At 40.5% G+C, this 25,897-nt stretch overlaps 3 protein-coding genes across 4 annotated transcripts in view; 1 reads left to right on the top strand and 2 right to left on the bottom strand.

The window, feature by feature from the left end:
• The window catches only part of LOC5502925 (chromodomain-helicase-DNA-binding protein 1-like), a 29,453-nt gene extending 19,287 nt beyond the window's left edge, over nucleotides 1-10,166 (bottom strand). Inside the window, exons 1-21 of one of the 2 annotated variants that reach the window (XM_032371227.2) lie at nucleotides 9,803-10,155; nucleotides 7,541-7,647; nucleotides 6,729-6,807; nucleotides 6,557-6,627; nucleotides 6,119-6,200; nucleotides 5,817-5,876; nucleotides 5,054-5,153; nucleotides 4,252-4,313; nucleotides 4,137-4,166; nucleotides 3,624-3,693; nucleotides 3,463-3,555; nucleotides 3,180-3,230; nucleotides 3,026-3,071; nucleotides 2,838-2,911; nucleotides 2,390-2,503; nucleotides 1,938-2,052; nucleotides 1,747-1,855; nucleotides 1,568-1,612; nucleotides 1,450-1,502; nucleotides 1,350-1,376; nucleotides 1,098-1,192 (exon numbers count right to left, since the gene is read on the bottom strand). In XM_032371227.2, the coding sequence (XP_032227118.2) occupies nucleotides 1,098-1,192; nucleotides 1,350-1,376; nucleotides 1,450-1,502; nucleotides 1,568-1,612; nucleotides 1,747-1,855; nucleotides 1,938-2,052; nucleotides 2,390-2,503; nucleotides 2,838-2,911; nucleotides 3,026-3,071; nucleotides 3,180-3,230; nucleotides 3,463-3,555; nucleotides 3,624-3,693; nucleotides 4,137-4,166; nucleotides 4,252-4,313; nucleotides 5,054-5,153; nucleotides 5,817-5,876; nucleotides 6,119-6,200; nucleotides 6,557-6,627; nucleotides 6,729-6,807; nucleotides 7,541-7,647; nucleotides 9,803-10,006 (1,687 nt within the window). In that variant the 5' untranslated portion in view covers nucleotides 10,007-10,155. Of the gene's footprint in view, nucleotides 1-1,097; nucleotides 1,193-1,349; nucleotides 1,377-1,449; nucleotides 1,503-1,567; nucleotides 1,613-1,746; nucleotides 1,856-1,937; nucleotides 2,053-2,389; nucleotides 2,504-2,837; nucleotides 2,912-3,025; nucleotides 3,072-3,179; nucleotides 3,231-3,462; nucleotides 3,556-3,623; nucleotides 3,694-4,136; nucleotides 4,167-4,251; nucleotides 4,314-5,053; nucleotides 5,154-5,816; nucleotides 5,877-6,118; nucleotides 6,201-6,556; nucleotides 6,628-6,728; nucleotides 6,808-7,540; nucleotides 7,648-9,802 lie in introns of both variants that reach the window. The other variant, XM_048726742.1, reaches the window with a different exon arrangement.
• Nucleotides 10,167-10,420: 254 nt separating this feature from the next.
• Nucleotides 10,421-16,316, top strand: LOC5502924 (carboxypeptidase D). The gene is made up of 4 exons (XM_001624006.3): nucleotides 10,421-11,372; nucleotides 13,370-13,668; nucleotides 14,344-14,568; nucleotides 14,870-16,316. Exons 1-4 carry the CDS (start codon nucleotides 10,876-10,878, stop codon nucleotides 15,298-15,300), a joined length of 1,452 nt encoding a protein of 483 aa, XP_001624056.3. The 5' UTR covers nucleotides 10,421-10,875; the 3' UTR covers nucleotides 15,301-16,316.
• LOC5519585 lies at nucleotides 16,210-25,265 on the bottom strand. The gene is made up of 2 exons (XM_048726743.1): nucleotides 24,598-25,265; nucleotides 16,210-19,533 (listed from the first exon to the last, which is right to left on the bottom strand). The coding sequence occupies exons 1-2, from the start codon at nucleotides 24,798-24,800 to the stop codon at nucleotides 19,134-19,136; spliced, it is 603 nt and encodes a 200-aa protein (XP_048582700.1). The 5' UTR covers nucleotides 24,801-25,265; the 3' UTR covers nucleotides 16,210-19,133.
• Between the last annotated feature and the right edge of the window lie 632 nt (nucleotides 25,266-25,897).

Here is a 25,897-nt window from a genome sequence, read left to right on the forward strand (position 1 = left end):
ATCACAATTATTTATCTTTTATTGAAAAGAAAGCGAGAAATGGGCGAAAAAGCTAGAAGCAGATGAGGAAGAGATGATGAGGGAAGAGAAGGGAATGAGAAATAATGATGGAGGGCGATAGGAGGAGGAGAGAAAGGGAGAAGGAAGGGAAAGTTTTTGGGAAAGAGAAGGGGAACAGGTTAGGGCCGGTAAGATAAATGGATGGACCGGATGAGCGAGATTGAGATGAATGGGACAATAAAAACAGGGCGAAAACCGAGCAGAAACTAAGACCCGCCGAGAGAGATAAAGGAACGAGGAAAGTAAGAAAAGGAGAAACGGTACTGGAGAATGCAAAACTAGGAAACAGGAAAGAATTGGGGGACATGAAAGTGAAAAAGAGAAAGATTGGAAAGAGGGAATTACAAGAATGAACAAATGTAAGAGCAAATTCTCTCAAACTCTTGAATTTTGGAACTTCAGTCTAGGACATTTAGCCAACTATTTCATATTTGTTGATTGTAAATAAGAAATTAAACGCTTATGAAAACGATTCCGCGTAAGCATTTCCGCTTATTGAATGTAAATCGTCAAATTATAGAATTGCTTCTAAGTAGGCGTAAAGAGAATATAGAAAAAGGTTGTTAAAAGTATACTCAAAACCTTGTAGTTTTCAGGAAGTTTAATAAGAACAGGTCCACTCCGTACCAGCGTATAACAAAACCTAAATATGAAACACACGTGCGCGAGATTTATGTTTTGTGATCTACAACAATGAGATAATGAGTTGTCGTACAGCATAAGTAATCACTCTTTCAACAAAGGTTTCTCGCTGTATGTTGCCGGATAATCTTATTTTTATATGTCCTAACGCTCCAATGAGTATCGGTATAATAAGGTCTGGATGAAATCACTGAAGAAATGTTATTCCTAAAAAAAACCCAACGGGAAGAATTTCATCAGAGCCAACGCCCCAAGCCCTGGGATTTTTTTCACCTCCTGGAATGGGCCAAATTACACACTTGTCACTGAAACACCCCTCCCTCTCCCAGAATTTCGAGTCCCCTCCATGGAAAGGATATGGATCTTTTCTGCCATCACACAATGATTAACAGTACCTTGAAGTTCCTGGTTTGTTGATAGAGTTTCAAGATCAGGTTTTGGTGTTTTATCTTCAACAATCCACCGACCATTCCGGCTCGCACCAAGAATCCTGAGGTTAAACTCGGGTCGGTAAGAACGACACAAGAAACACGTTTGACTGTATACAATTAGCCATACGGTTTGAAATGATTGTGATGATAATAATGCAATAATGACTATGTGATCAAGTGACAATGATCAAGATCATATATGGTAACATACTGTACCTATCGAATTCCGTGTCACTGATGTCACTGGGGGAAAAATAAAACAAAATGAGTATCACATTAGAAAAGATAAACTAAAACAAACAAGTACATTACATACCTTTCTTCTGACTCAAAGAGTTTTTCTAATCCAAACTTGAGTATGTTTGCAAGCTGGAAAGCAAGAAAAAAGGTTACCAAACATTACCAATTCAGACGTACAACCAATACTTCTTTACCTGTAAATTTGTTTCAGCAACTTGGATGATGGAGCTCCCTGAAAACTAACATCAGTAATCACATCAAAACCTACAATACAAAACCTACGGCTTTATACTAATGTTCCAAACCTGGCCACTATTATATATTATACTAGGAGAGTCCTATAACTGGCCACTATTTTACTAGAGTCATATACCTGGCCACCTTCAATGACATTGTTGGTCAGCCTCATCTTATCATCTGCATGCTTTAGAATGATCTCCTCGACAGTGTTCCGACCAACAAGGCGAATGATCTTCACTGGCCTTGTAGAGAGCAAAAAAAAAAAGATTGAGAAATGAAAACAAAAGAAAGGGATTGAGGACTTATGAGGACAGCACCACTGACCTTGTTTGGCCGATACGGTGGGCTCTTGCAGCAGCTTGCAAGTCATTCTGGGGGTTATAATCACTGTCTACGAAAATCACAGTGTCGGCTGACATTAGGTTCAAACCTTGGCCACCTAGACATCAAACACAAAAATAAACAACAGATGCACGAATATGAAGAATATGTATAGTATGTAGCCTACACACCAATCAATTTCCAGGTCATCATTTTCTTCTACTTTAGTTTGGGGGAGGGGGAGAGCGGCAAATATGACATTTCTTAACATTTTGGAAAGGCTAGTTTTCTTTTTGCCACAGAAAATTATAGGTAAGCCTCTCTCTCGTAAAGCAGACAAGAATTTGAAAAGGGCTTTAGAAAGTTTCCATCAGATGCTAAAAGGGGAATAAGAAAAGGCATATTGTTATAAGAGGTAAAACTAGTTTCTCTACAATAAATGCCACTAATCTAACCTGCTTTGGTGCTTAAAAGGAATATGAAGTTGTCTTGCTCCTCGTTGAAGTTCTTGATCGCAATGTATCTCTCTTCTCCTCTAACAGATCCATCTAATCGTTCGTATGCGTAGCCTGGTGGAACACAAATATTAGATATGCAAAAAAAAAAAAACACTAAATCCAACAGGTTTATGAGGGCTTTTACCAAGATAATAGTCAAGAATTATAGCTCAGTGGTTTATGATTCACTTTCTAAGCAAGAGATATTTTCTCAGGTCCTCAATAATACATTTAGGACTTTGATTTAGGACATTATATATTTTGCCTCACTAGCACAAGAAAAGTTAAAGTATTCATGAACATGTTTTCAAAGCCAATGTCTTTTTTGCTATTGATTACACCCAGTCTACTTCCCTTTAATACTGTATATCCCTGGCTGTAGGGACTACAATACACCCTTCTGTACCTCTGTAGCCAAGATAGTCCTGTACAATGTCCAACATTCTTGTCATCTGTGAGAACATCAACACTTTATGGCCTCTGCATGCAAAAATAAAATTGTTTCCCATAATGTTGCAGCTTACAAACTTGCTGCTATAATGGTAATATGGATGAAAGAGGGTAAAAAAAAAGATAGAAATGCTGTCTTCACACCTTTTGTATAAGTAAGACAAAAGCTGGTCTATTGCATGAAGTTTTCCTGTGAATTGAAATTCATATCACATATAGGTTATCACTAAAGCAATTCCAGGTATTAGCTGGTAACCTTATTTTGAATATTACTAGTGGCTCATCAATTCCAACCCACCACTTGCAGTAATTAGATGTTCTCCTAGTGCAAATGGCTCAGGTTCCACTCCTACAATGGAAAATGGGAAAAGTTATATATACATTATATGGCCCAAAATTACCACCTCTAACCTACCCTCCCCCTCCCACTCCCACCACCTCCCCCCCCCCCCCCCCCCCACACACACACACACAAGCAGTACAAGCCACCAGACAACAAAGCCAAGATCATGCTTCTTCAGTTACAGAGATAAGAAACAGCACCATTTTACAAGGCACAAGTACAATGTGAATGACCTTACCGTCAAAAAGGTATGGATGATTGACACATTTTCTAAGATTGGTCAGAATGCTGTTTAACTTGTTCCTAGAAGGTCCATCAGTGGAAAATATATCTAAAAAAATAATAAATAATGTGGGAATGCTTGCATTGTAATTACTTTGAGAATATTTTATATTTTACCATAATCTTTCATGAGAATTGCCTTGTAATATTTCTTTTGAAGTTCTGACATCCCAGCATACAGTATAACCTGTGGAATAAAGCAATGACGATTAAAAATAATAATGATGGGCTATGGTTACAGTTGGGGAGGGTGATAATGATGAGATGATTTATAACAAGTACAGTTACAGGCTATTTCCAAAGATTTACTAAGGTTGGAGGGGGTGGGGAGTGCAGTTGCATGGTAGGTACATATGTGAAAAGGAAAATATTTTCACGATGACCCCCTCTTTGGGGGTCAAGGGTAAGTATGTGCTAGATTTGTTGTGTGTGGTGATGGCCATATGATGATGACATGATTGATGTTATAAGTATTTATAATTTGGTAATATCCTGCCGTTGATTATGGTGGTCATGGTAATTACAATTGTAATATTGGTTGCTGAATTGATTAATTGGTGGTTCTGGACAATGGCTGTAAAAAGCAATGATAATGGTGATGACATCAGAAGTGTATAGCCTTCCACAAACCTCTGATTTTTCAGGAAGATCAACCATGACCTGTGATATATAACAACAGAAAGGTTAGGCAAAGTACTGTACATTTATATTATTTGGTACTTACAATATATTTTCAATATTGTACCTCAGATTTCACACGCCGCAATAGAAATGGAGAGAGCAGCTGGGGCAAGTCTGAATTGGTGTCTAAAGTAAGAATAATAAAATGAGCAATTCACTACCAACTAAGGGAGCGGTCATTAATTACTAGGGGGAGGCAATTTTGCAAAACCCTGGGCTAAAAAATTTTGGCCTCCCCTCAAATCCAATCCCAAAAAATCGTGACCCCCCTAGATTGGATGCCCAAAAATTTGCAACCCCCCCCCCCCCCACATTTTTATATTCAATAAAACCACAGAAACTTGATATAAATACTAAGGTTAAGTTCAAACGTCGTATTATCCATGAGCTGTATTCAATGCAAATGCTTGCAAATGAAGATGAAATAATCAACTTGATCTATTTGCACACATTTGCATTGAATACAGCTCATGGATAATACGACGTTTGAACTTAGCCCAAGTGTAGCTGAATATAACCTTTTCTAAAATATAGATTAGCTAGCATGGCAATTTTGTCTGAACCTGAAGTATGTCTGAAGTATGAACCTTCACTTTCGCTAGTTTAAGAGTGGCACAGAGATAAACAACAAATACTGGTGTCGCTAGAAAATGACTAGGTCGTTGACAACGTTAACAAAGACATTTAAGTCCAGTTTTTGTTCAATTGATTTGAACGGGCAGCTTTGTATGTCAACCATGAGAGGGTTACTCAAAATTTATTTATATAAAGACAAGATTGGTACATATTTGCCACCCCCCCCCCCCCCCCCAGGATTAAATGACCGCTCCCTAAATACACAGGCTCACACCAATTTTACTACTCACTATCTCTTCCTGTTGCCAGATTTTTAAATGCTGTCTCAAATTCTTCCACATATTCCAGATCAAATATTGATGGAGCAATGAAGGACAGGAGAGAGTACAGCTAGAAAGAAAAAGGAGTGAAGTTTAAATAGTAGCACTATTCCAGGGATTGTACAGCTAATTAGCATTTTAAAATGCAGCTTCATAGTATTGATATATAGCCATGTAAACTGTTAACATGTGGTATGCGGGCACACAACCAAAACCACTTGTTGTCCTGAGTACACTACTGGTGCAATGACTGCCAGGTTGGAATAAAGTCTGTGGTACTGTAAGTATCCCACGACCCTTTTCTGTACTAAAATAATGGTGCAGCAGAGTGATTTTTAACAAGGTTTGGGGAACAGGGACTGAATTACTTTCAAAATAATGTAAAAAAAAACATGTAAAAGGTTTGCCCTCTCTGTAAAGCCCTTGTTATTATTATAGCTGGTATCATACTGTACCCGGCTAAATAACCCTGTGGTTTGAATGCATGCTCTCATGACCCCAGCCCATAAATGAAAAATTAACAAGATGGTTTCAGTTAGCATCAGATATCTCGTCAACCATAAGAAACCGAATCAGAACTCCAAGAGCAAGGCAGGTATGTATGTTGTAGTCTCCTGTACAGTCGTCCTTTGACGTGACAGACTACCCTAATGGTGCATTGCAAACATGAATGTGGGAATATATGACTCAGAAAAACTACAAGGAAATCACTGACTTCAATTATGTGACTGACCTCTTTCAGATTATTCTGTACAGGTGTCCCAGTGAGTAGAATTGAAAAGTCATACTTAAACTGAGAAAATAAAAAGAATGATTTGGTGAATAGACACAGATACAGTAGAGTAAGGATAGATGTACATCACATACATAGGACAAACGTATAGATGACCAGACAGATGGATGGACAGACTGTACTGTAAGTACACTGTATGCGAAGAAGGAATGACAGGCAAACAGACAAATTAAGGAAAGACCGACAAGCAGATAAGCAGACAGGAGAAACATAAAATGGATGGTAGGGACATACATACTGACCTGAATTAGTTCTGTGTAGAGCAGTGACTGAGAATTTTTGAGTCTATGTGCCTCATCAACAGCTACTGCAGACCAGTGAAATCTGGAACAAAATATACATCATTCCTCTATTAACAGTACATGTTATTTTTCTTCTCGTTTTTATTTTAAGTTAAGCTGGTCTCAAGGGTGAAGCGGCAGTTATATCCGCAACCCTATGGACAGGGGAGAAGTATGTTTTAGTTAAACAAAACAGTAGCAACTGGTCATCTTTCTCTGTCACCTTATTCTCTGCATTTTTTGTGTATTTTGGTGCCCTGTGCTTTGGTCCAAATAATTATTTAATGAATAATCAGTTACTCAATCAGTAAGTCTTTAAGGCAGTTTAAAAATCCTTATTATTTAAGAATATGCATTTCAACCTATTAGTTTTCTAACAAATGACTTTATAAATCATACCTTTGAAGAAAGGACGTTTCCCTTAGACATATCTCATATGATGTTAGAAGAACATCAATGTTCTTTATATCCTGGTTCAGAGAATAGAGAAAAAAACAGGTCTAGAAATTATACTTGTGAAAAGGGCAAATGCAAAATCTTACAAGAACTTACTAAGAAAGTAGTGGTTTACCTGAAATAGTTTATTCTTTGTTATTTCTCTTTCTTCTTTACTTCCAATCAAGCTTAGAACTTTAAGTGATTTTGTAAATCTGAAACATTGTTGTGTGGCCATTAATGTTACATTCCAAAATCCATGTCTACTGATTGAAAGCTTTCCAAATTAGTCAAGGAGAAGCAATTTGGGAGGAACACCCCTGTCACTTTCACAAAAAAATTGGAGGGAGCTATCAGTCTGCACAGTCTGTGCAACTTTCTGTGCAGTCCCGCCTGCAAGCAGTCCCAGTCCCGCCTGCAAGCAGTCCCAGTCCCGCCTGCAAGCATGGCAGACAAGCTGTACATCTCCATATAAAGTGTTTGCTTATAGAGTATTGCAGTTTCACACTTAGGACACTACTGCTATAGTACCTATTGCATTTTATCTCTAGGGTATGTTTTTTCATTATAATATAGATTTGCTGAACCTATGTATTACTGCAATGTAATGTACTAAAAGTTACAGTATACTGGTGCGGAAGGCACAACAGAACTAGGCTCCACATCAAGTGCCCCTGTGTGTGTATTGTCAGTGAGCACCGTCGCTGAGGGTGGTTACTGCCAGAGGGTTTATTGCGTCCCCAGTTGTTCTTTTTGGTTAAGGTGTATACTTTAGTGCGGCTTGAAGAGACAGGATCTCTGGTTTAGTGTCCTTATTCAACAAGACTGGAAACACTGGAGAATAACTTCAACTCACTTGTGACACAAATTCAAATCAAGGCAGGAACCAGTAAAGAATCCTTGTGATGTAACAGAGCTGAACTGCATAGTTCAAATAATTGCCTTTACCTTTTTATTTCATTTTTCCAATTTGCCATGACTGATAATGGAGAAAGCACAAGAAAAGGCCCTGTGTGTTTTATGGTTCTCTTCAGAAGGAGGAGTACCGAAATGGTCTGAAAATAACAATATAAGAATAACACTAAAACACTGTCCAATAAGGTCACTTTATTAATACATTGTCAATCCTTTATTTTATTTTATTTATTTTTAATTTCATTTCAACTACTAGGTTTATTATTGATAAAACAATATTTTTTTGAGAAAAGTCTGGGGCAACAACGGAAAATAACAAAGATATTTGACCACTCATCATTTCCAAAGGGATGTGAAAAACCAGAGTGACTAAGTTACTGTATGACTACATACTGTATGCATGGATGTTATGTAGGGTGGCAGCTAGCAGTGAGGGGGGGGGGGGGGGGAGTAGACAGCTGCACATTACATAATATCAGGATCTCACAAAGCATCTGTCTTCCCCCTGTTTTGTCTTAGGGTTGTGGCTATAGTGAGTGATTCATACTTTCCAACCCCAAAACTATCAAAACAATGATATTGTGATTCAAATACAACAACTGCACTAGGAAATCTCTAGAAACCTAGAGAGATAAACAGTAAATATGCAATAAGTTTCAGCTTTTTGGACCCCTGCCCTAGCCCCCTTTTTATGGGTCCCTAAAGATTAGAAAACCGGCACGAATCAGAGTAGCTTTGTGGGGTGTTGGCTTCCTGTGGCGAGCAAATCTCTTTATTAAGGGGGAGGACAATGCCAAATGCTTGTGACTTTGTCACTTGTTCTCAGCTTACTTGTGCTGCACACTCATTGCATTTTCACAGGACCCCCAAGTGCTTACTGGGCAAAAGCGATACCTGTGAACAAGCCTAGCCCTGCCCCATGTTAGCTATGGTCCTTGGTGAGATAGGCGTGATATCGAACATTATCACTGATATCTGATATTGAGATTAGGATATTATTATTGTTTTCCTCTAATTACATGCTTTTAGATATTGGTTATACCCCTTTTCTCTCCTCTCCTCTTTCCTCAATATTGTGATATTATCAGAGATTATCTTATTAGAATCTACTAGATGACTATTTAGATACCCTCCTTCCTTCTGCTGGACCCCTCGATATTGTGATATTATCTGAGATTATCTTATTATTATTATCTACTAGATGTCTATTTAGATACCCTCCTTCCTTCTGCTTGGCCCCTCGATATTGTGATATTATCGGAGATTATCTTATTAGAATCTACTAGATGTCTATTTAGATCCTTTCCTTCCATCTGCTTTACCCCTCGATATTGTTATATTATCTGAGATTATCTTATGAGAATCTACTAGATGTCTATTTAGATACCCCCCTTTCCTTCTGCTGGACCCTTGATATTGTGATATTATCAGAGATTATCTTATTAGAATCTACTAGATGTCTATTTAGATACCCTCCGTCCTTCTGCTGAACCCTCGATATTGTTATATTATCTGAGATTATCTTATTAGAATCTACTAGATGTCTATTTAGATACCCCCCCCCCCCCTTTCCTTCTGCTGAACCCCCGATATTGTTATATTATCTGAGATTATCTTATTAGAATCTACTAGATGTCTATTTAGATACCCCCCTTTCCTCTGCTGGACCCCTCGATATTGTTATATTATCTGAGATTATCTTATTAGAATCTACTAGATGTCTATTTAGATACCCCCCCCCCCCCCCCTTTCCTCTGCTGGACCCCTCGATATTGATATTATTTGAGATTATCTTATTACAGTAGAATCTACTAGATGTCTAGATACTCCCCTTTCCTCTGCTGGACCCCTCGATATTGCGATATTATCGGAGATATTCTTATTAGAATCTACTAGATATCTATAGAGATCCCTTCGTCCTCTCTGCTGGACCCCTCGATATTATTGGATATTCGACTACAAAATCAGATGCAATAGTCTAGGTTCAACATGGCAGTTCTAAGAATATAAGATCTGATAAATTTCAAAAATTAAATTTGTTAGCTTTGTTATAATATCGACTAAATATCTGATAGTAGAATCCTGTGAAAAAATATCTGATTTTTTTCCGATTTTAGATGAGTGATAAATATCGTATAAATATGTGTATAGCTTAAATAAGTGCCAGAAAAGTTCGATATCGCCCCTTTATGGGTGTTGCGATGTACATATCCACTTTCGTAAACTGCACACACAAAGTGAATATACAGATAGCCTTCCTAGTTTCCACATCATAGCTACCATTTACTTATTTACCTGGATAGTTTTGCCGAGGCCCATCTCGTCACCCAAGATGCATCCATGACCCGTTAGCGCACAATCCCTCATCCATCCAACTCCCTCAAGCTGGTAAGGCCTAAGTGTGATTCCTCTTAGACCTGCGCCACTAAGAGTCTCCTGAGTTACTATTTCAGCCTTTACTGCCTTCAGATTATCAACTTTCTGTCTTATTTCATCCATTTCTCCCAAGTTCCATCGAACTAGCTCCAAAAGTTTTGTAAAATTCGCGCGTACTAATTCTAGGCCCCGCTCGTCTGTCGAGGCATCTTTAGATGATCGCCTCGTCTTCAAAACGAGTCAGTCACAGGTATCCTGTCAACCGTCATCATCTGGCGATCTAGAGAAAAAAATTTCTATTGCTGACACAGAGCATTCCGTTATTTTGATTGCACTGCACTTTTACGCCTGCAAATTTTGTCAGACTAATAACCTTAGATAAAAAATAATTGCAAAGTTGCCTTGGTTTAATAATTAAGTTACAATGATGATGGTAGAATAATTTTTTTTTTCTTTTAGTTTTTCTTCTTTTTTTTTTCAGTTGCAGCCCCGCTATTGCCTACCCATAGTGCGTAGCGGTCGTTTGAGGGGCAGCTGTTTCCGTTCTACGCAAGTGGGCGGTTGGTACTCGGTTTTCGACTCATGCAAATCAAATCTTCCTTCCGCTCTGAAAAAAAATTAACACAAACATTCATACGGAGAAGTCTATCAGGTTGGCTTCATCTCAGTGATGATCCTGAGGTTTTACCGAGATTTTGAGTAGAGGAAGCATAATTAGGGTAAATTGCTTGCATTTTTCGCGGGCGAGTTGTTTTGGTCGTCTTCTTTCGTCGCTTTATCGGATTTTGTTGTCTGTTCGCTTATCGCCATTTTTGTGTTGGCGGATCTGTGACGTCGGTGGCAACTTAGTTTACGTAGTGTCCTCTCAGCCTATTCTCGCAAAAATCAAGCTGCAAAGGGTCGCATTTACTCGGCGATTTCGTCGTCGCCATTGAAGAAGAACGGAGTTTGGGGAAAGCGACGAGGAACATAATTTCTAGTCGCTGATTGAAATGATGAGGAACTTTGCGACTTTATTTGTGCTTCTTTTGGGGCTTTCCAAGGCGTCTCTTTCTAGTCTAGAAAGCTCAGAAACTGGCGTTCCGTTTGTTCACCACAACTACGAAGCAATGAAAGGTTTACTGGAGAAATTTAACAAGGAATACCCCGACATAACACGACTTTACAGCGTAGGGAAGACTGTCGAAAATCGCGACCTTTTGGTTTTAGAAATTTCTGACAAGCCAGGAAAACACGAAAAGGGAGAACCAGAATTCAAATACATCGGGAACATGCATGGGAACGAAGTTGTAAGCCGAGAGATTTTGCTTCAACTTATTGGTTATTTGTTAAAAAATTATCAAGAAAATTCCGAATTAAAAAAGCTAGTGGATAGCACACGAATTCACATCATGCCCTCTATGAACCCTGATGGGTATGAAAAAGCTGTGATGGGAGATTGCCAAGGGGTGACGGGACGTGCGAATGCCAATGGCATCGATTTAAACAGGTAAATGCTCATAGAAAAGTTAGAATGTTTACGAAAAGAATGCTAATTTATTCAAAACCGTGAAGCGAAAACACTAAAAGGTTGTAATCTGAAATAGAGATTGTTATACTGATAACTTGTTTACTACCGTAACAGCAATGAATTTGGCTTTAAAATCATACCATGAATCCATTGTATGTTCCCGATAGCTAATTTAGTTTGATTCTACAATGATTTAGCATTGATATGAAGTACGACGTGTCATTTAGTCGAGTTGAATTCAGTTATAACTAACTTATGTACAATTCCCAGGCTATAATTTCTATTTCCTCAGTTTTTTTATTGGTTTCCCAGTAGAAACTAGAAATATATGTACGATTATTATTGTCTATTTAAATATAAATATATAAATATATATATTATACATATAAATTTCACAGGATTTGGTTTCCTGTGAAGCTATCAATGTTTTTTTTGCACACACATCATTAAGATTTAAAACCCTTGTACAATAAAGCTGACCAAACACCAATATTTTTATTGACCCACTATTAGATAAAAGACAAAACATACTAATGGTGAATTTTTATAGACCATAGTATTGCCACTGTGCGGTATGTAGATTTTACTTTCTGTAGTACACTATACACCTATATTATAGTTTATAGATATGGAGTATTTGTAAAAATACAGACGTTTAGAGGCTACTGCCTCTTCATCAGTGTCTAATAGCAACTGAAAGATTGAGCGCACCTGTAATTCAAATGTGTGAGCAAAACAAAATGCACATGCTCAAACTAGATGAATTTGAAATCAACATTGAGTCCATGTGGCTTGAGTGTTCTTTGTCTAAAGATTGCACACGCTTTCTCTTCTCTGCAACTTTTAGTCATCACAGATATTAGCACATCTGAGGCTTGGTGTCCGGTCGACAAGAAGTGCTGGGTGACAGGGACCTTGTTGCCAGAGGAGTCGGTTCTCCTGTTAGCTCCTTTCCTGTTAGCTCCTCCTGAAATTTCTGTATTTTTACAACATTATTAGCGCTGTAAAAAACGTTTCAACCAAATATAACATTAATTTCCTAGCACTACCATCCCTAATCAACACCAGCTATGGAGTATGCATTTAAAAGAAAAATAGAACCCTATAGATCAAATCCATTTTTTACTTGAAGCTTCAGATTTCTTAACTTTAAATGTAATAGACTCCTTCAAAGTTTTCTTGGTGTTGGTCGATAAAATGTTCTCAAGAAGAACTGCACAGAAGACTAAGAGTAATTCACATTCCATTTTGTTTCATTTCATCATCCTGCTATGATAATTTGCAGAGCTATCAAAAAAAGCCAGTGACCACCAGAGCTTCGCCAGTTACTCCATGTTTTATTGCTGGCTACTTTTTGTCTAATGTTTAAATTTAATAATTAGAACCAATTTTGCCTCAATCCTGTCACAACTAGCTACTTTTTTAAAGCCACATCCTACTTCACTACCTTTTGACAGCCCTTATTTGGGAGTATGATACCATAGTGCTAAATGTTGGTAGAGGCCCTGAGGTTTTTCTTGCAAAATAACTTCTTGGATTAATTAAACTCAGAGAAATACAGTAATACCTGAATAGGTTTATTGTAGTCTGGATTCTCAGCTTTTTCCAGAGAACAAGGAAAATGATTGTTTGATTACATCACATACCATATTTGGAAGTCCACTTCAATCATTTTTTTCACTTTTTTGTCACCCTAGAACTGTGTACCATGAGAATTTGTAAAATAAAAATATGTTAACATATAATAAAATATGTTAACATATTTTTGTGATGATCTTGCTTACTTAGTTTTACAGGTTGACCAATCCTATGACATAAAAGATAAAAAAATATAATATCAAATAAAATACACTAAGTAGACTTAGAGGATTGTTTGACCATGTAGTAGGCATCAGTTGGAAATATATGTTTATTTTTGTGATGATCTTGTTGACTTTTCACAGTTGACCAAAAAAATCCTAACTTTTTCCCCCCAGAAACTTCCCTGACCAGTTTGCAGGAAGAAAGGAGAACAACCCTCTTCAGCCAGAAACCAAGCTTGTGATGTCCTGGATCAAATCCAACCCTTTTGTCTTATCTGCTAACCTCCATGGGGGCTCGTTAGTGGCTAATTACCCATTTGACGACTATGATCCTAATGGCAAGCGGTCGGGTGACAGCCCCTCTCCTGATGACCCTCTCTTCAAGTCCTTGGCCCGCACCTATGCTGATGCGCACAAGACCATGCATCTGAACAAGCCACCATGCCCTGGGGACCCAGATCAATTTGACGGAGGTATGGTACAGGCACAATGCTAGGCGTGGGTGCAGGGGGTGCACTTGTTCCATTATAATTCAAGTGAAGCAAGAGTTAAAATCTGTTGGTTGTCGTGCATAGAACTTTGTGAACAAAAATGCCTCAATATTTTGCACATCAAAATTGCTTTAAGATTCGATCGTTGGAGCAACTCTAACTTTTCTGGTATATTATTATTGGATGGATTTTATGAGGTGCAAACATTACAGCCAAATCCATTTTATCTCAACCAAAAACAATAAACCATCCTCATCATAAATCAGCCTCATGTAGTGGCTTGTCATAAAATGAGCTTTAAAGTGCGACATGGGCTAGCATGGCTACCTTCACAATTTTATGTAAGCCAATAAGAATACGAAAAATGTGCAATCTGATTGGCATAAATGTCACTAGCCAACCAGATGCTTCGGTGCAAATCAGAACATGGTGGAATCCTCCTCCTAGCTATACTGTAGAGCTCTTGTCATTCAAATTAGTAAATCTCACATTGCCAATTTCTTAAAATATTGTCTTGTTGGTCATGGAAAGGTCATCCCCGGAAACCCAGGGGTATTTCCTTCTAAGGTTTAACTCCCTGAGTTTCCGAGGATGTGGAAGTTCATGTCACCATCAAACAGTAATTGCCTGTCTATTTATTTGCTGTGCTGATTCCAGGAATAACCAATGGTGCTCACTGGTACTCTGTATCCGGGGGAATGCAGGACTATAACTACCTCCACAGCAATGCCTTTGAGATCACGCTTGAAGTCAGCTGCTGCAAGTTCCCTGCTGCGTCTACTTTGAGTGACTTCTGGGACAAGAACAAGCCTGCTCTGCTGTCCTATATTAACAGGGTACACACCGGCATGAAGGGCGTTGTGCAGGATAACATGGGAAAACGTAAGGACGTAACACAATAAGATATAAAAAATATTTTTTTTCAGTTTGTTTTTGGAATGTCCATATCACAATCATGGTCAATCAATCATGGAAATTCCGAGACTGCGAGACTGTTTTGAAAATACAAGAAAACAAGATCTTGCTTTTCTAAAGATACGAGAACGAAAACTCGAATCTCTAAAATCCGAAAATTCGAGATGCCTCTAAATTAGACGATGACTAGTTCGCTTCCTTTAGATGTTGACATCGCACTGTTTAGTTCACGACAGTTCTTCCAAATATTTGCTCTTTTTTCCAACAGCCATCAAAGATGCAAGGATCATCCTTGAAGGAAACAGCCATGCTGTCAAGTCCGCAGCGGATGGGGACTTCTGGCGCCTCGTGCTCCCAAGGAACAAACCCTACAGCGTCAGGGTGGAGGCCCCGGGGTACAACTATCTCACAAAGGAGGTCAGGGTTGCCGAGGACCGGCCTACGGAGGTCACCTTCACCCTGACACCCAAGGTCGAGCTGGCATCCGATGAAGAGTTTCAGCTGTCCAAGAAGTCCGAGGTGATGCCGCCGCCCAAAGAGACGAAGAAGAAGGTGCCGGTGATGCTCGTGGTAGGTTTGACAGTTGTCTGCATGATCGCGCTGGTGCTGGCCATCGGTCTCGCTGTGATGCTGGCTAAAAGGCACCGTGCTCAAACTGGTGGAGAAACCGGCTACTGTCAGGTCTCAACCAAGGGCTAAATCAATCAGAATTACCATAAATCTTTTATTAACATCTGGCTATCTTTGTCCTTTTGCAGCTGTCGATATTATTCGTCCCCATATCCGTCCCCATATCTTCCCACAACTCTTAGCGCGCGTTAAACCGAGGTCAAGGGAAAAATTCTAACCATGGCCATCTGACCTCCCTGACGCCATTTTCTTTGTTTATCTCTTTGCCCTCCGTTTCACGCGCTCTCACAGAGAGTTGTGGAAGAAATGGGGTGAATGGGTGGAAACTGCTTAGGTTAGCGAACAGTTGCTAGCTTACTTTTCCTTGTTATGGTCCACCGCTCTTATTACCCAGGCGAGAGGAGTACCCTTGGCACTCTGGCAACAAGTTTTTTTTTGCTAGATGGCTTTTGCTCGATTTTTTTTGTCTCTGAAAGCTTCTCCTTGTACTGTAGGCTCGGCGTCGTATGTCGCTCACTGACTCACATCCCTTATCCTGTAAGCCTAAGCGCAAAAGGTCCATCCTATCGAGATCGTTCCAATTTACTCAACATATTCTTAATTTTTTTACTCTAAGTAGTTTTCATTATTTACAACGTTCTAAAAGATATAATATGAAAACGTTTATTTTGTTCCAGTTAACAATGTAGAATCGCATACAAGCGGCTCATTTTCATTCGTCCTCTTGTTCCTTGTTCGTTTCGTTTAATTTAGTCGAATTTTGTTGCATGTTCAGTGGTACCTTCTTTGCTTAGAGGCCACTTGTACATTACCTCAGGTTGTGCATCTCGCTAGTTAGCTATAGAATCTAGCTATAGTATCACACTTTGGCGTCACGAATCTCTATTATGGAAGCATCAATAATGGGCACCCTAAAATCAGCACTACATCCATATTATGAGTTTGTAACTGCCAAAAAAGGGCCGTATGACTAATATATAAAGAACATGAGGGAATTTTAATTGATAGGGCTTAGTTCTCATACTGTTACAGTTATATGTAACCTTGTGTTGTAAGAGTGATCCAAATAAATCTTTGGTGGGGTAGTATTGTTTTGTGACTAAGCTTATTTTACCAGGCCAGTATTACAAGTATTACCACTCGCATGACATCTTGCATGTTTGACAGCCTGACGATGTGTCTATCATGACATATCTTTTACGTTTATATTCCTTTTTTTAGAATCACTTCACGTCACATATCACGTGACCATCTGGTTGCACACCACTTGACACCTACCAAATTTGGATGTCATACGATGTTTCTTTCATGAGATATCGGATAGTTTATTACAAATGTGGCCTATCTTATTACAAATGTGGTCGTTATAACAAATGTGGCAGGTTATTACAAATGTGGCCTCAACAACCCCAACCATACTGCCAGTATCCTACAAACCATACTACCAGTATACTACAATACCACAACCATACTGCCAGTATCCTACAATACCGCAACCATACTACCAGTATCCTACCAACCATACTACCAGTATACTACAATACCACAACCATACTGCCAGTATCCTACAATACCGCAACCATACTGCCAGTATACTACAATACCACAACCATACTGCCAGTATCCTACAATACCCCAACCATACTGCCAGTATCCTACAAACCCCAACCATACTGCCAGTATCCTACAAACCCCTAACCATACTACCAGTATCCTACAATACCCCAACCATACTGCCAGTATCCAACAATACCCCAACCATACTACCAGTATCCAACAATACCCCAACCATACTACCAGTATCCAACAATACCCCAACCATACTACCAATATCCTACTATACCGCAACCATACTGCCAGTATACCACAACACCCCAACCATACTGCCAGTATCCTACAATACCTCAACCATACTACCAGTATCCTACAATATCCCAACCATACTACCAGTATCCTACAATACCCCAACCATACTACCAATATCCTACAATAGTGCAACCATACTGCCAGTATCCTACAATACCGCAACCATACTGCCAGTATACTACAATACCGCAACCATACTGCCAGTATCCTACAATACCCCAACCATACTGCCAGTATCCTACAATACCCCAACCATACTACCAGTATCCTACAATACCCCAACCATACTGCCAGTATCCTACAATACCCCAACCATACTACCAGTATCCTACAATACCCCAACCATACTACCAGTATCCTACAATACCCCAACCATACTGCCAGTATCCTACAACACCCCAACCATACTGCCAGTATCCTACAATACCGCAACCATACTACCAGTATACTACAATACCACAACCATACTGCCAGTATCCTACAATACCCCAACCATACTGCCAGTATCCTACAATACCCCAACCATACTACCAGTATCCTACAATACCGCAACCATACTGCCAGTATCCTACAATACCCCAACCATACTACCAGTATCCTACAATACCGCAACCATACTGCCAGTATCCAACAATACCCCAACCATACTACCAGTATCCAACAATACCCCAACCATACTACCAATATCCTACTATACCGCAACCATACTGCCAGTATACCACAACACCCAAACCATACTGCCAGTATCCTACAATACCCCAACCATACTACCAGTATCCTACAATACCCCAACCATACTACCAGTATCCTACAATACCCCAACCATACTACCAGTATCCTACAATAGTGCAACCATACTGCCAGTATCCTACAATACCGCAACCATACTGCCAGTATACTACAATACCGCAACCATACTGCCAGTATCCTACAATACCCCAACCATACTACCAGTATCCTACAATACCCCAACCATACTGCCAGTATCCTACAATACCCCAACCATACTACCAGTATCCTACAATACCCCAACCATACTGCCAGTATCCTACAATACCCCAACCATACTACCAGTATCCTACAATACCCCAACCATACTACCAGTATCCTACAATACCCCAACCATACTGCCAGTATCCTACAATACCCCAACCATACTACCAGTATCCTACAATACCGCAACCATACTGCCAGTATCCTACAATACCCCAACCATACTGCCAGTATCCCACAATACCTGGGGACCATACCAGTATCCCATCTGGGGACCATACCATTGGTATCCCACAATGCCATACTACCAGTATCCCACAATACCGAACCGGTATCCCAGAATTTCCCCAATCATACTACAAGTATCCCACATAATACCCCAACCATACTACCAGTTTCCTGCAATACCCCAGCCAAACTACTACTATCCCACAATACCCCAGCCAAATTACCAGTATCCCACAATACCTCAACCATACTACCAGTATCTCGCAGTACCTTGCGACCAAACTACCAGTATCCCACAATGCCTTGTGACTATACTACCAGAATCCAACAATACCCCAGCCAAACTACCAGTATTTAACATTACCGGCAACCATACTACCAATACCCACAATACCTTGGTGACGATACTACCATTATCCAAAAAATCCCCGACCATGCTACCAGTGTTACACAATACAAGACGACATTCTATACAAAATGATAATAAAAATGGTCAAAGAGAACGATTGCTTAAAAAAAGTGTTCTAACTCATAGAAGAAATCGCTCTTCTGCCACGTAATTTAAAATTGAAAACACGCTATTTAGACATACAAAAGGTAATCGACAATGAGGGTCCGCAAATGTTAGCGGACGTGCTATAAACTAAACTATGGAAATCGTCAACTATCAAGGGTGCCATGGCCAGTCGCTATTTTATATAAAGCAGAACAAACAGACAAACGTTCTGGTAAGATTACATTTTAGATTCTTAAGATTTTTGGTGCAAGTCTTAGTCATGGCCACGTGATCTTGATTATGCAAAAAGAATGACTGATTACTGCTGCTCGTGATGTTCTTTTGAAATGCTAAAGTCGTCGCCATTCATCACGTGACTGTTGCCTGAAGCATCCTCAACCTTTACGGTCGGGAAAAATGTGATAAACCCCTTTTCACCACAGGCATCCCGAGCCATCTCCTGCAAGCTGCGCTTGGTTCGCGGGTGTATGAAATCTGGAGTGACATCAGCAAGGGGGATAATGACGTGGGCATGCTTAAGAGTATCTGGGTCAGGCAAAGACCACGTGGTGCTGGATGAACCAATGGGAAGACAGTATTGGATTTCCTTGGAGCCATTGAATGATATATCCAGGTCAATGGTCCGCGGTGCATTCTTGTTATTTTTATCTCTCTCTCGGCCGAGACTCTTCTCAATCTGGAGAAGGACTTGCTTTAGACTGCAAGAGAACATTTACTATGTATGAATGTGACAGCAAAGAAAAAGAGGTTGTAAAGAAAAAGGAACAAGCAGGAGTAGGGAGGGAAGGGGCTTCCAACTAATACAGCGCAAACCCGAACTACGCGCAACCCAGCACTACGCGCAAACCCTGGCCTACGCGCAACTTGGACTACGCGTAACCCTGGACAACGCGCAACCCTGGACAACGCGCAACCCTGGACAACGCTCAACCCTGGACAACGCTCAACTCCAGACTACACGTAACCCCAGACTACGCGTAACCCCAGACTACGCGTAACCCTGGACTACGCGTAACCCCAGACTACGCGTAACCCTGGACTACGCGCAACTTGGACTACGCGCAACTTGGACTACGCGCAAAACTGGACAACGCGTAACCCCAGACTACGCGCAACCCCAGACTACGCGCAACCCCAGACTACGCGCAACCCCAGACTACGCGCAACCCCAGACTACGCGCAACCCCAGACTACGCGCAACCCCAGACTACGCGCAACCCTGGACTACGCGTAACCCTGGACTACGCGCAACTTGGACTACGCGCAGCCCTGGACAACGCGTAACCCCAGACTACGCGCAACCCCAGACTACGCGCAACCCCAGACTACGCGCAACCCCAGACTACGCGAAATCCATAGACTATGCGCAACCCAAAACTACGCGTAAATCCGGACCACAAGCAACTCCTGATTATGGGCAACTCTTTTAATAACGCGCAACCCCGGATTAAGCGCACTCCAGGATTATGCGCACTCCAGGATTATGCGCAACCCCGGAATATGCGCAACCCTGGACTACGCGTAACCCCGGAGTACGCGTAACCCCGGACTACGCGCAACTCGGACTACGCGCAACCCTTGGACTACGCGCATCTCCAGCCTACGCGCAACCCCGGACTAAAAGCAACCCCTGACCACGCGCAACCCCGGACTACGCGCAACCCAAAACTACGCGCAACCCCTGAACTCGGACTACGCTCAAACCCTAGACTACGCGCAACTCGGACTACGCTCAAACCCTAGACTACGCACAACCCCAGATGACGCGCAACGCTGGACAACGCTCAACCCCAGAATACGAGCAAACCCCAGACTACGCGCAACCCAGAACTAGGCGCAACCCCAGATTACACGCAGCCCCATAATACGCGCAACCCTGGACAGCGCGCAACCCCAGACTACGCACACTCCCAGACTACGCGTAACCCCAGACTACGCGTAACCCCAGACTACGCGTAACCCCAGAATACGCGTAACCCCAGAATACGCGCAACCCCAGAATACGCGCAACCCCACACTACGCACAACCCAGGACTAGGCGCAACCCCAGATTACACGCAGCCCATTAATACGCGCAACCCTGGACAACGCGCAACCCCAGACTACGCACAACCACATACTACGCGCAACCCCAGAATACGCGTAACCCCAGACTACGCGTAACCCCAGACTACGCGTAACCCCAGACTATGCGTAACCCCAGAATACGCGCAACCCTGGACAATGCACAACTTGGACTATGCGCGACTCGGACTGCCAGATAAGTCAGATTACATAATAACTCTAGCTCGAAAATTCGACAATTTCGAAGGAGAATGAGTAAAGGAGGAGTAGATGACGGTTGAGGGGAAGGGGTAGAGGGAAGGAGAAGGTCGGTGAGGTGAAGGAGGAGGAAGCGATACCGAAGGTCGGTGAGGTGAAGGAGGAGGAAGCGATACTGGAGGGATTGTAAGATGATAAAAGTCTTCCACAAGTTTTTCATTCTAGAAAAACAGGTTTTCTGTTACACCTACACAACCTACCCGCAGCCACAGCCTCGATCAGATTATACCTGAAAGAAAACCGGATCCTGTTGTTTTTTAAAGAGTTCTTGTCAGCCACATCTTCTTTGTTGTTTTCTAACACGAGTAATGGGGGGGAAATGTAAATAGCCAACTGAAAACGTTTTTTTAATATATTATTAGTTTAGCAAATGATCTATTTGCGTCTGGTGGATCATGGCCGAATTGGGATATTAATAATATAAGTATTAGCGCGAGGAGATTAAAACTACGATAACCATGATAGGCCTTTTTTATTCTTTCGTGAGATAACTGGGATAATGTCACGCAATACTCACGCACTGCTATGGAATTTAATTCACGCAATATTCTTGTTGTTACGGAATTCAATATACGCAATACTCTTGTTGTTACGGAATTCAATACATGCAATACTCACGCACTATTGTGGAATTCAATACATCCAATACTCTTGTGGCACGAATACCTAAGAGTATGCAAATCTAGCGTATAAATTCAGTGTGTGAGTTGATTTACAGTCCTGAATAAATATCTGAAAACGAAGTAGAACTCTGATTTGTGAGTCGAAAAACACGCACACTAGTCTACGCACGGGCTATAGGATAATTTTACTCCGAATAAAGCAGGAATTCTTACCAGTGTGGTTTTGTTTCCTTATTCGCTCATTTTCTTATTCAAATCCGGGAGGATTTGGATACTGTTTCGATTTGAAACAGTATTTAGGCCCCAGGGGGCTACTCCCTATATCCATCGGACGGGGATCATCATCGTATCTTTTAGGGTGTAAATTTGGAGCCTTGGTTATCTTTTAGTCAATCGGTGTTTTTAGATCACTAACCCACAGGAGACGATAATTGATCGCGAGCTTAACAATGATCTCATGTTTTGTTTTTATTACAAATTATTTACGTTTGCTTGAGGTATTTTTTAGGGGGTGAATTCATGCCATAACAAGAGGAAACTAAAAAGAGTTTCGCTAACTCAGAAGGCAGGAGACCTTTCGGATTATAAGGTTAGAAATATTTTTATACCTTCATTATTTAACATAAATTGGGGATTCATTTTTGTTTATTTTATAGAGAAATCGCTGACAAAGTATCCTAATTCCCGCGAATAAACCAAACCTCGGGCCGTGATGTCGTTTTTGCTTTGCGCCCCGTAATTTATCGGTATTATAATTACTTACTACTACTAAACCAAATCTCGGGGCGAGTTGTCGTTTTTGCTTTGCGCCCCGTAATTTATCGGTTTTATAATTACTTACTACTAGTAAACCAAATCTCGGGGCGAGTTGTCGTTTTTGCTATGCGCCCCGTAATTTATCGGTATTATAATTACTTACTACTAGTAAACCCAATCTCGGGGCGAGTTGTCATTTTTGCTTTACGCCCCGTGATTTCTTGGTACTAGTAAACCAAATCTCGGGGCGGGTTGTCGTTTTTGCTTTACGCCCCATAATTTATCGGTATTATAATTACTTACTACTAGTAAATCAAATCTCGGGGCGAGTTGTCATTTTCGCTTTACGCCCCGTAATTTATCGGTATTACAATTACTTAGTACTAGTAAACCAAATCTCGGGGCGAGTTGTCGTTTTTGCTTTACGCCCCGTAATTTATCGGTATTAAAATTACTTACTACTAGTAAACCAAATCTCGGGGCGAGTTGTCATTTTTGCTTTACGCCCCGTAATTTCTTGATACTAGTAAACCAAATCTCGGGGCGAGTTGTCGTTTTTGCTTAACGCCCTGTAATTTATCGGTATTATAATTACTTACTACTAGTAAACCAAATCTCGGGGCGAGTTGTCATTTTTGCTTTACGCCCCGTAATTTCTTGGTATTAAAATTACTTACTACTAGTAAACCAAATCTCGGGGCGAGTTGTCATTTTTGCTTTACGCCCCGTAATTTCTTGATACTAGTAAACCAAATCTCGGGGCGAGTTGTCGTTTTTGCTTAACGCCCTGTAATTTATCGGTATTATAATTACTTACTACTAGTAAACCAAATCTCGGGGCGAGTTGTCATTTTTGCTTTACGCCCCGTAATTTCTTGGTACTAGTAAACCAAATCTCGGGGCGAATTGTCGTTTTTGCTTTACGCCCCGTAATTTATCGGTATTATAATTACTTACTACTAGTAAACCAAATCTCGGGGCGAGTTGTCATTTTTGCTTTACGCCCCGTAATTTCTTGGTACTAGTAAACCAAATCTAGGGGCGAATTGTCGTTTTTGCTTTACGCCCCGCAATTTATCGGTATTATAATTACTTAGTACTAGTAAAACAAATCTCTGGGCGTGTTGTCGTTTTTGCTTTACGCCCCGTAATTTATCGGTGTTATAATTCATTATTACTAGTAAACCGAATCTCGGGGCGAGTTGTCATTTTTGCTTTACGCCCCGTGATTTCTTGGTACTAATAAACCAAATCTCGGGGCGAGTTGTCGTTTTTGCTTTGCGCCCCGTAATTTATCGGTATTATAATTACTTAGTAAAAGTAAACCAAATCTCGGGGCGAGTTGTCGTTTTTGCTTTGCGCCACGTAATTTATCGGTATTATAATTACTTAGTACTAGTAAACCAAATCTCGGGGCGAGTTGTCATTTTTGCTTTACGCCCCGTAATTTCTTGGTACTAGTAAACCAAATCTAGGGTCGAATTGTCGTTTTTGCTTTACGCCCCGTAATTTATCGGTATTATAATTACTTAGTAATAGTAAACCAAATCTCGGGGCGAGTTGTCGTTTTTGCTTTGCGCCCCGTAATTTATTGGTATTATAAATTCCTTAGTACTAGTAAACCAAATATCGGGGCGAGTTGTCGTTTTTGCTTTGCGCCCCGTAATTTATTGGTATTATAAATTCCTTAGTACTAGTAAACCAAATATCGGGGCGAGTTGTCATTTTTGCTTTACGCCCCGTAATTCATAGGTATTATAATTATTCATTACTAGTAAACCAAATCTCGGTGCGTGTTGTCGTGTTTGCTTAATGAATTTCATTTATTAGTATAGTTATTGTTATACTAGTAAACCAAATGTCGGGGCGAGTTGTCAGATTGCTTTCTCGCCCCGAAATTTTGTTTACTAGTATGTTTTTTCTATAAAATTTTAAAATTCTATAAAATTTCATAATAATACCACTAAACTTTCTCGCCCCCAATTTTATTTACTAGTACTAGTAAGTTAATTTGCTAACTTAGCTAATATATGAAGTTGCGCAGTTGTGTTTTTTACGTACCTTTTGTTTTCCAAATGAAACATGATGTCTTTAGTTAGGCATTTTAGATTTATAGTATTCTCAACGCAGTCCGATTCGCCTGCTTTCTTTAGATCTGTTTTTAACACAACAGTGACCTTGAGATCTTGCAGCTTGCCAATCTCGTGTGGGCTAAACCCTACTTGTGTGCGCACAGAAAGCTTGCTCACGACGAGCTCGTCCATCCCTAGCTTGTTTAGACTCAGCCCGTATAGAAAGATAATTAATGATTCTTTGTCTCTGCATAACTTAAGACTTAGACGGTTTAGCGGTGGCTATTATATGCAACTAGCCGCTTCAGTGGTTTTTGTGACGAAAGGCCTTATAAGGCCTCTTCGTCACTATGCTATCGCGCGGATAAATAAGAGTGTAACCATTTCACTTCTACCAGGCGTTCCTGGTAGTATCTTTAGCACGTGATAGTCTTTTATAACGATCGAAGTAATTTCGGATTTATAAGAGACCATACGAAATCAGACGAATGAAAGGAAACGATTTGTCCTCGCCATGTGCGTTCTCTTCATCTTTGATCGTCGATGCGTTAGTGCTTTCACAGGTAGCCCAGGCAATGGTTTCGAAGCTTGTTCGTAGCTTGGAATCGGCTGTTATTCTTAGAGGTAAAACGAGTGGATTGAAGTCGCGATTTTTTGTGAAACATTGCCAATAAAATTGCCTTACAACTTAGAACATGACTTGTTGTTGTCATATTTGTGTGTAATATACGATTTTGGGGGGTTTTCGTAACGGAATATATGACTTCTCTCCCCCTACTAAGGAAAGAAACAAGGTTGGAGGCGCCATTTTCGGTAGCACTCAAATACCGTCGAAATTCGCGAGGAAAATACAACAAACGAAATATTTTTATCCCGCAGACCTATGCCAGGGTACACTTACATTCGATATGTGGCAAAACATCCGAGCTAAATTATTTTCCCTGGCCGTTAGCCATTTTTTAAAACGAGTAAGCAGCGATTTGAATCCTTGACCGGCGCCGTTGGACAATTAGGTACGCTCGGCTGAACACGGGAGCGAAGCAAACTATTATTAGCTTACTAAACGTTACCGACCTAAAAATAGGAAGAGTATTATTTGCTTCTAGATCTGCGGCGCGCATATATCTCTCCAAGAGTGTAACAGGGTAGTATCTAGATGGTAACCTTTTTATGTACACATACTTCCAATCCCGGTATATATCTGTCTTAGACTTTAAAACCCTTAGTTCCTGAGCCGACCCGCGTCCTTTTTCTGTTCTGGGACAGCGCCCTTCAGCTTCAATGGACCA

This window comes from Nematostella vectensis, chromosome 4 (genome assembly GCF_932526225.1).
Source record: "Nematostella vectensis chromosome 4, jaNemVect1.1, whole genome shotgun sequence".
In the NCBI taxonomy this organism is placed as follows: Eukaryota; Metazoa; Cnidaria; class Anthozoa; order Actiniaria; family Edwardsiidae; genus Nematostella; species Nematostella vectensis.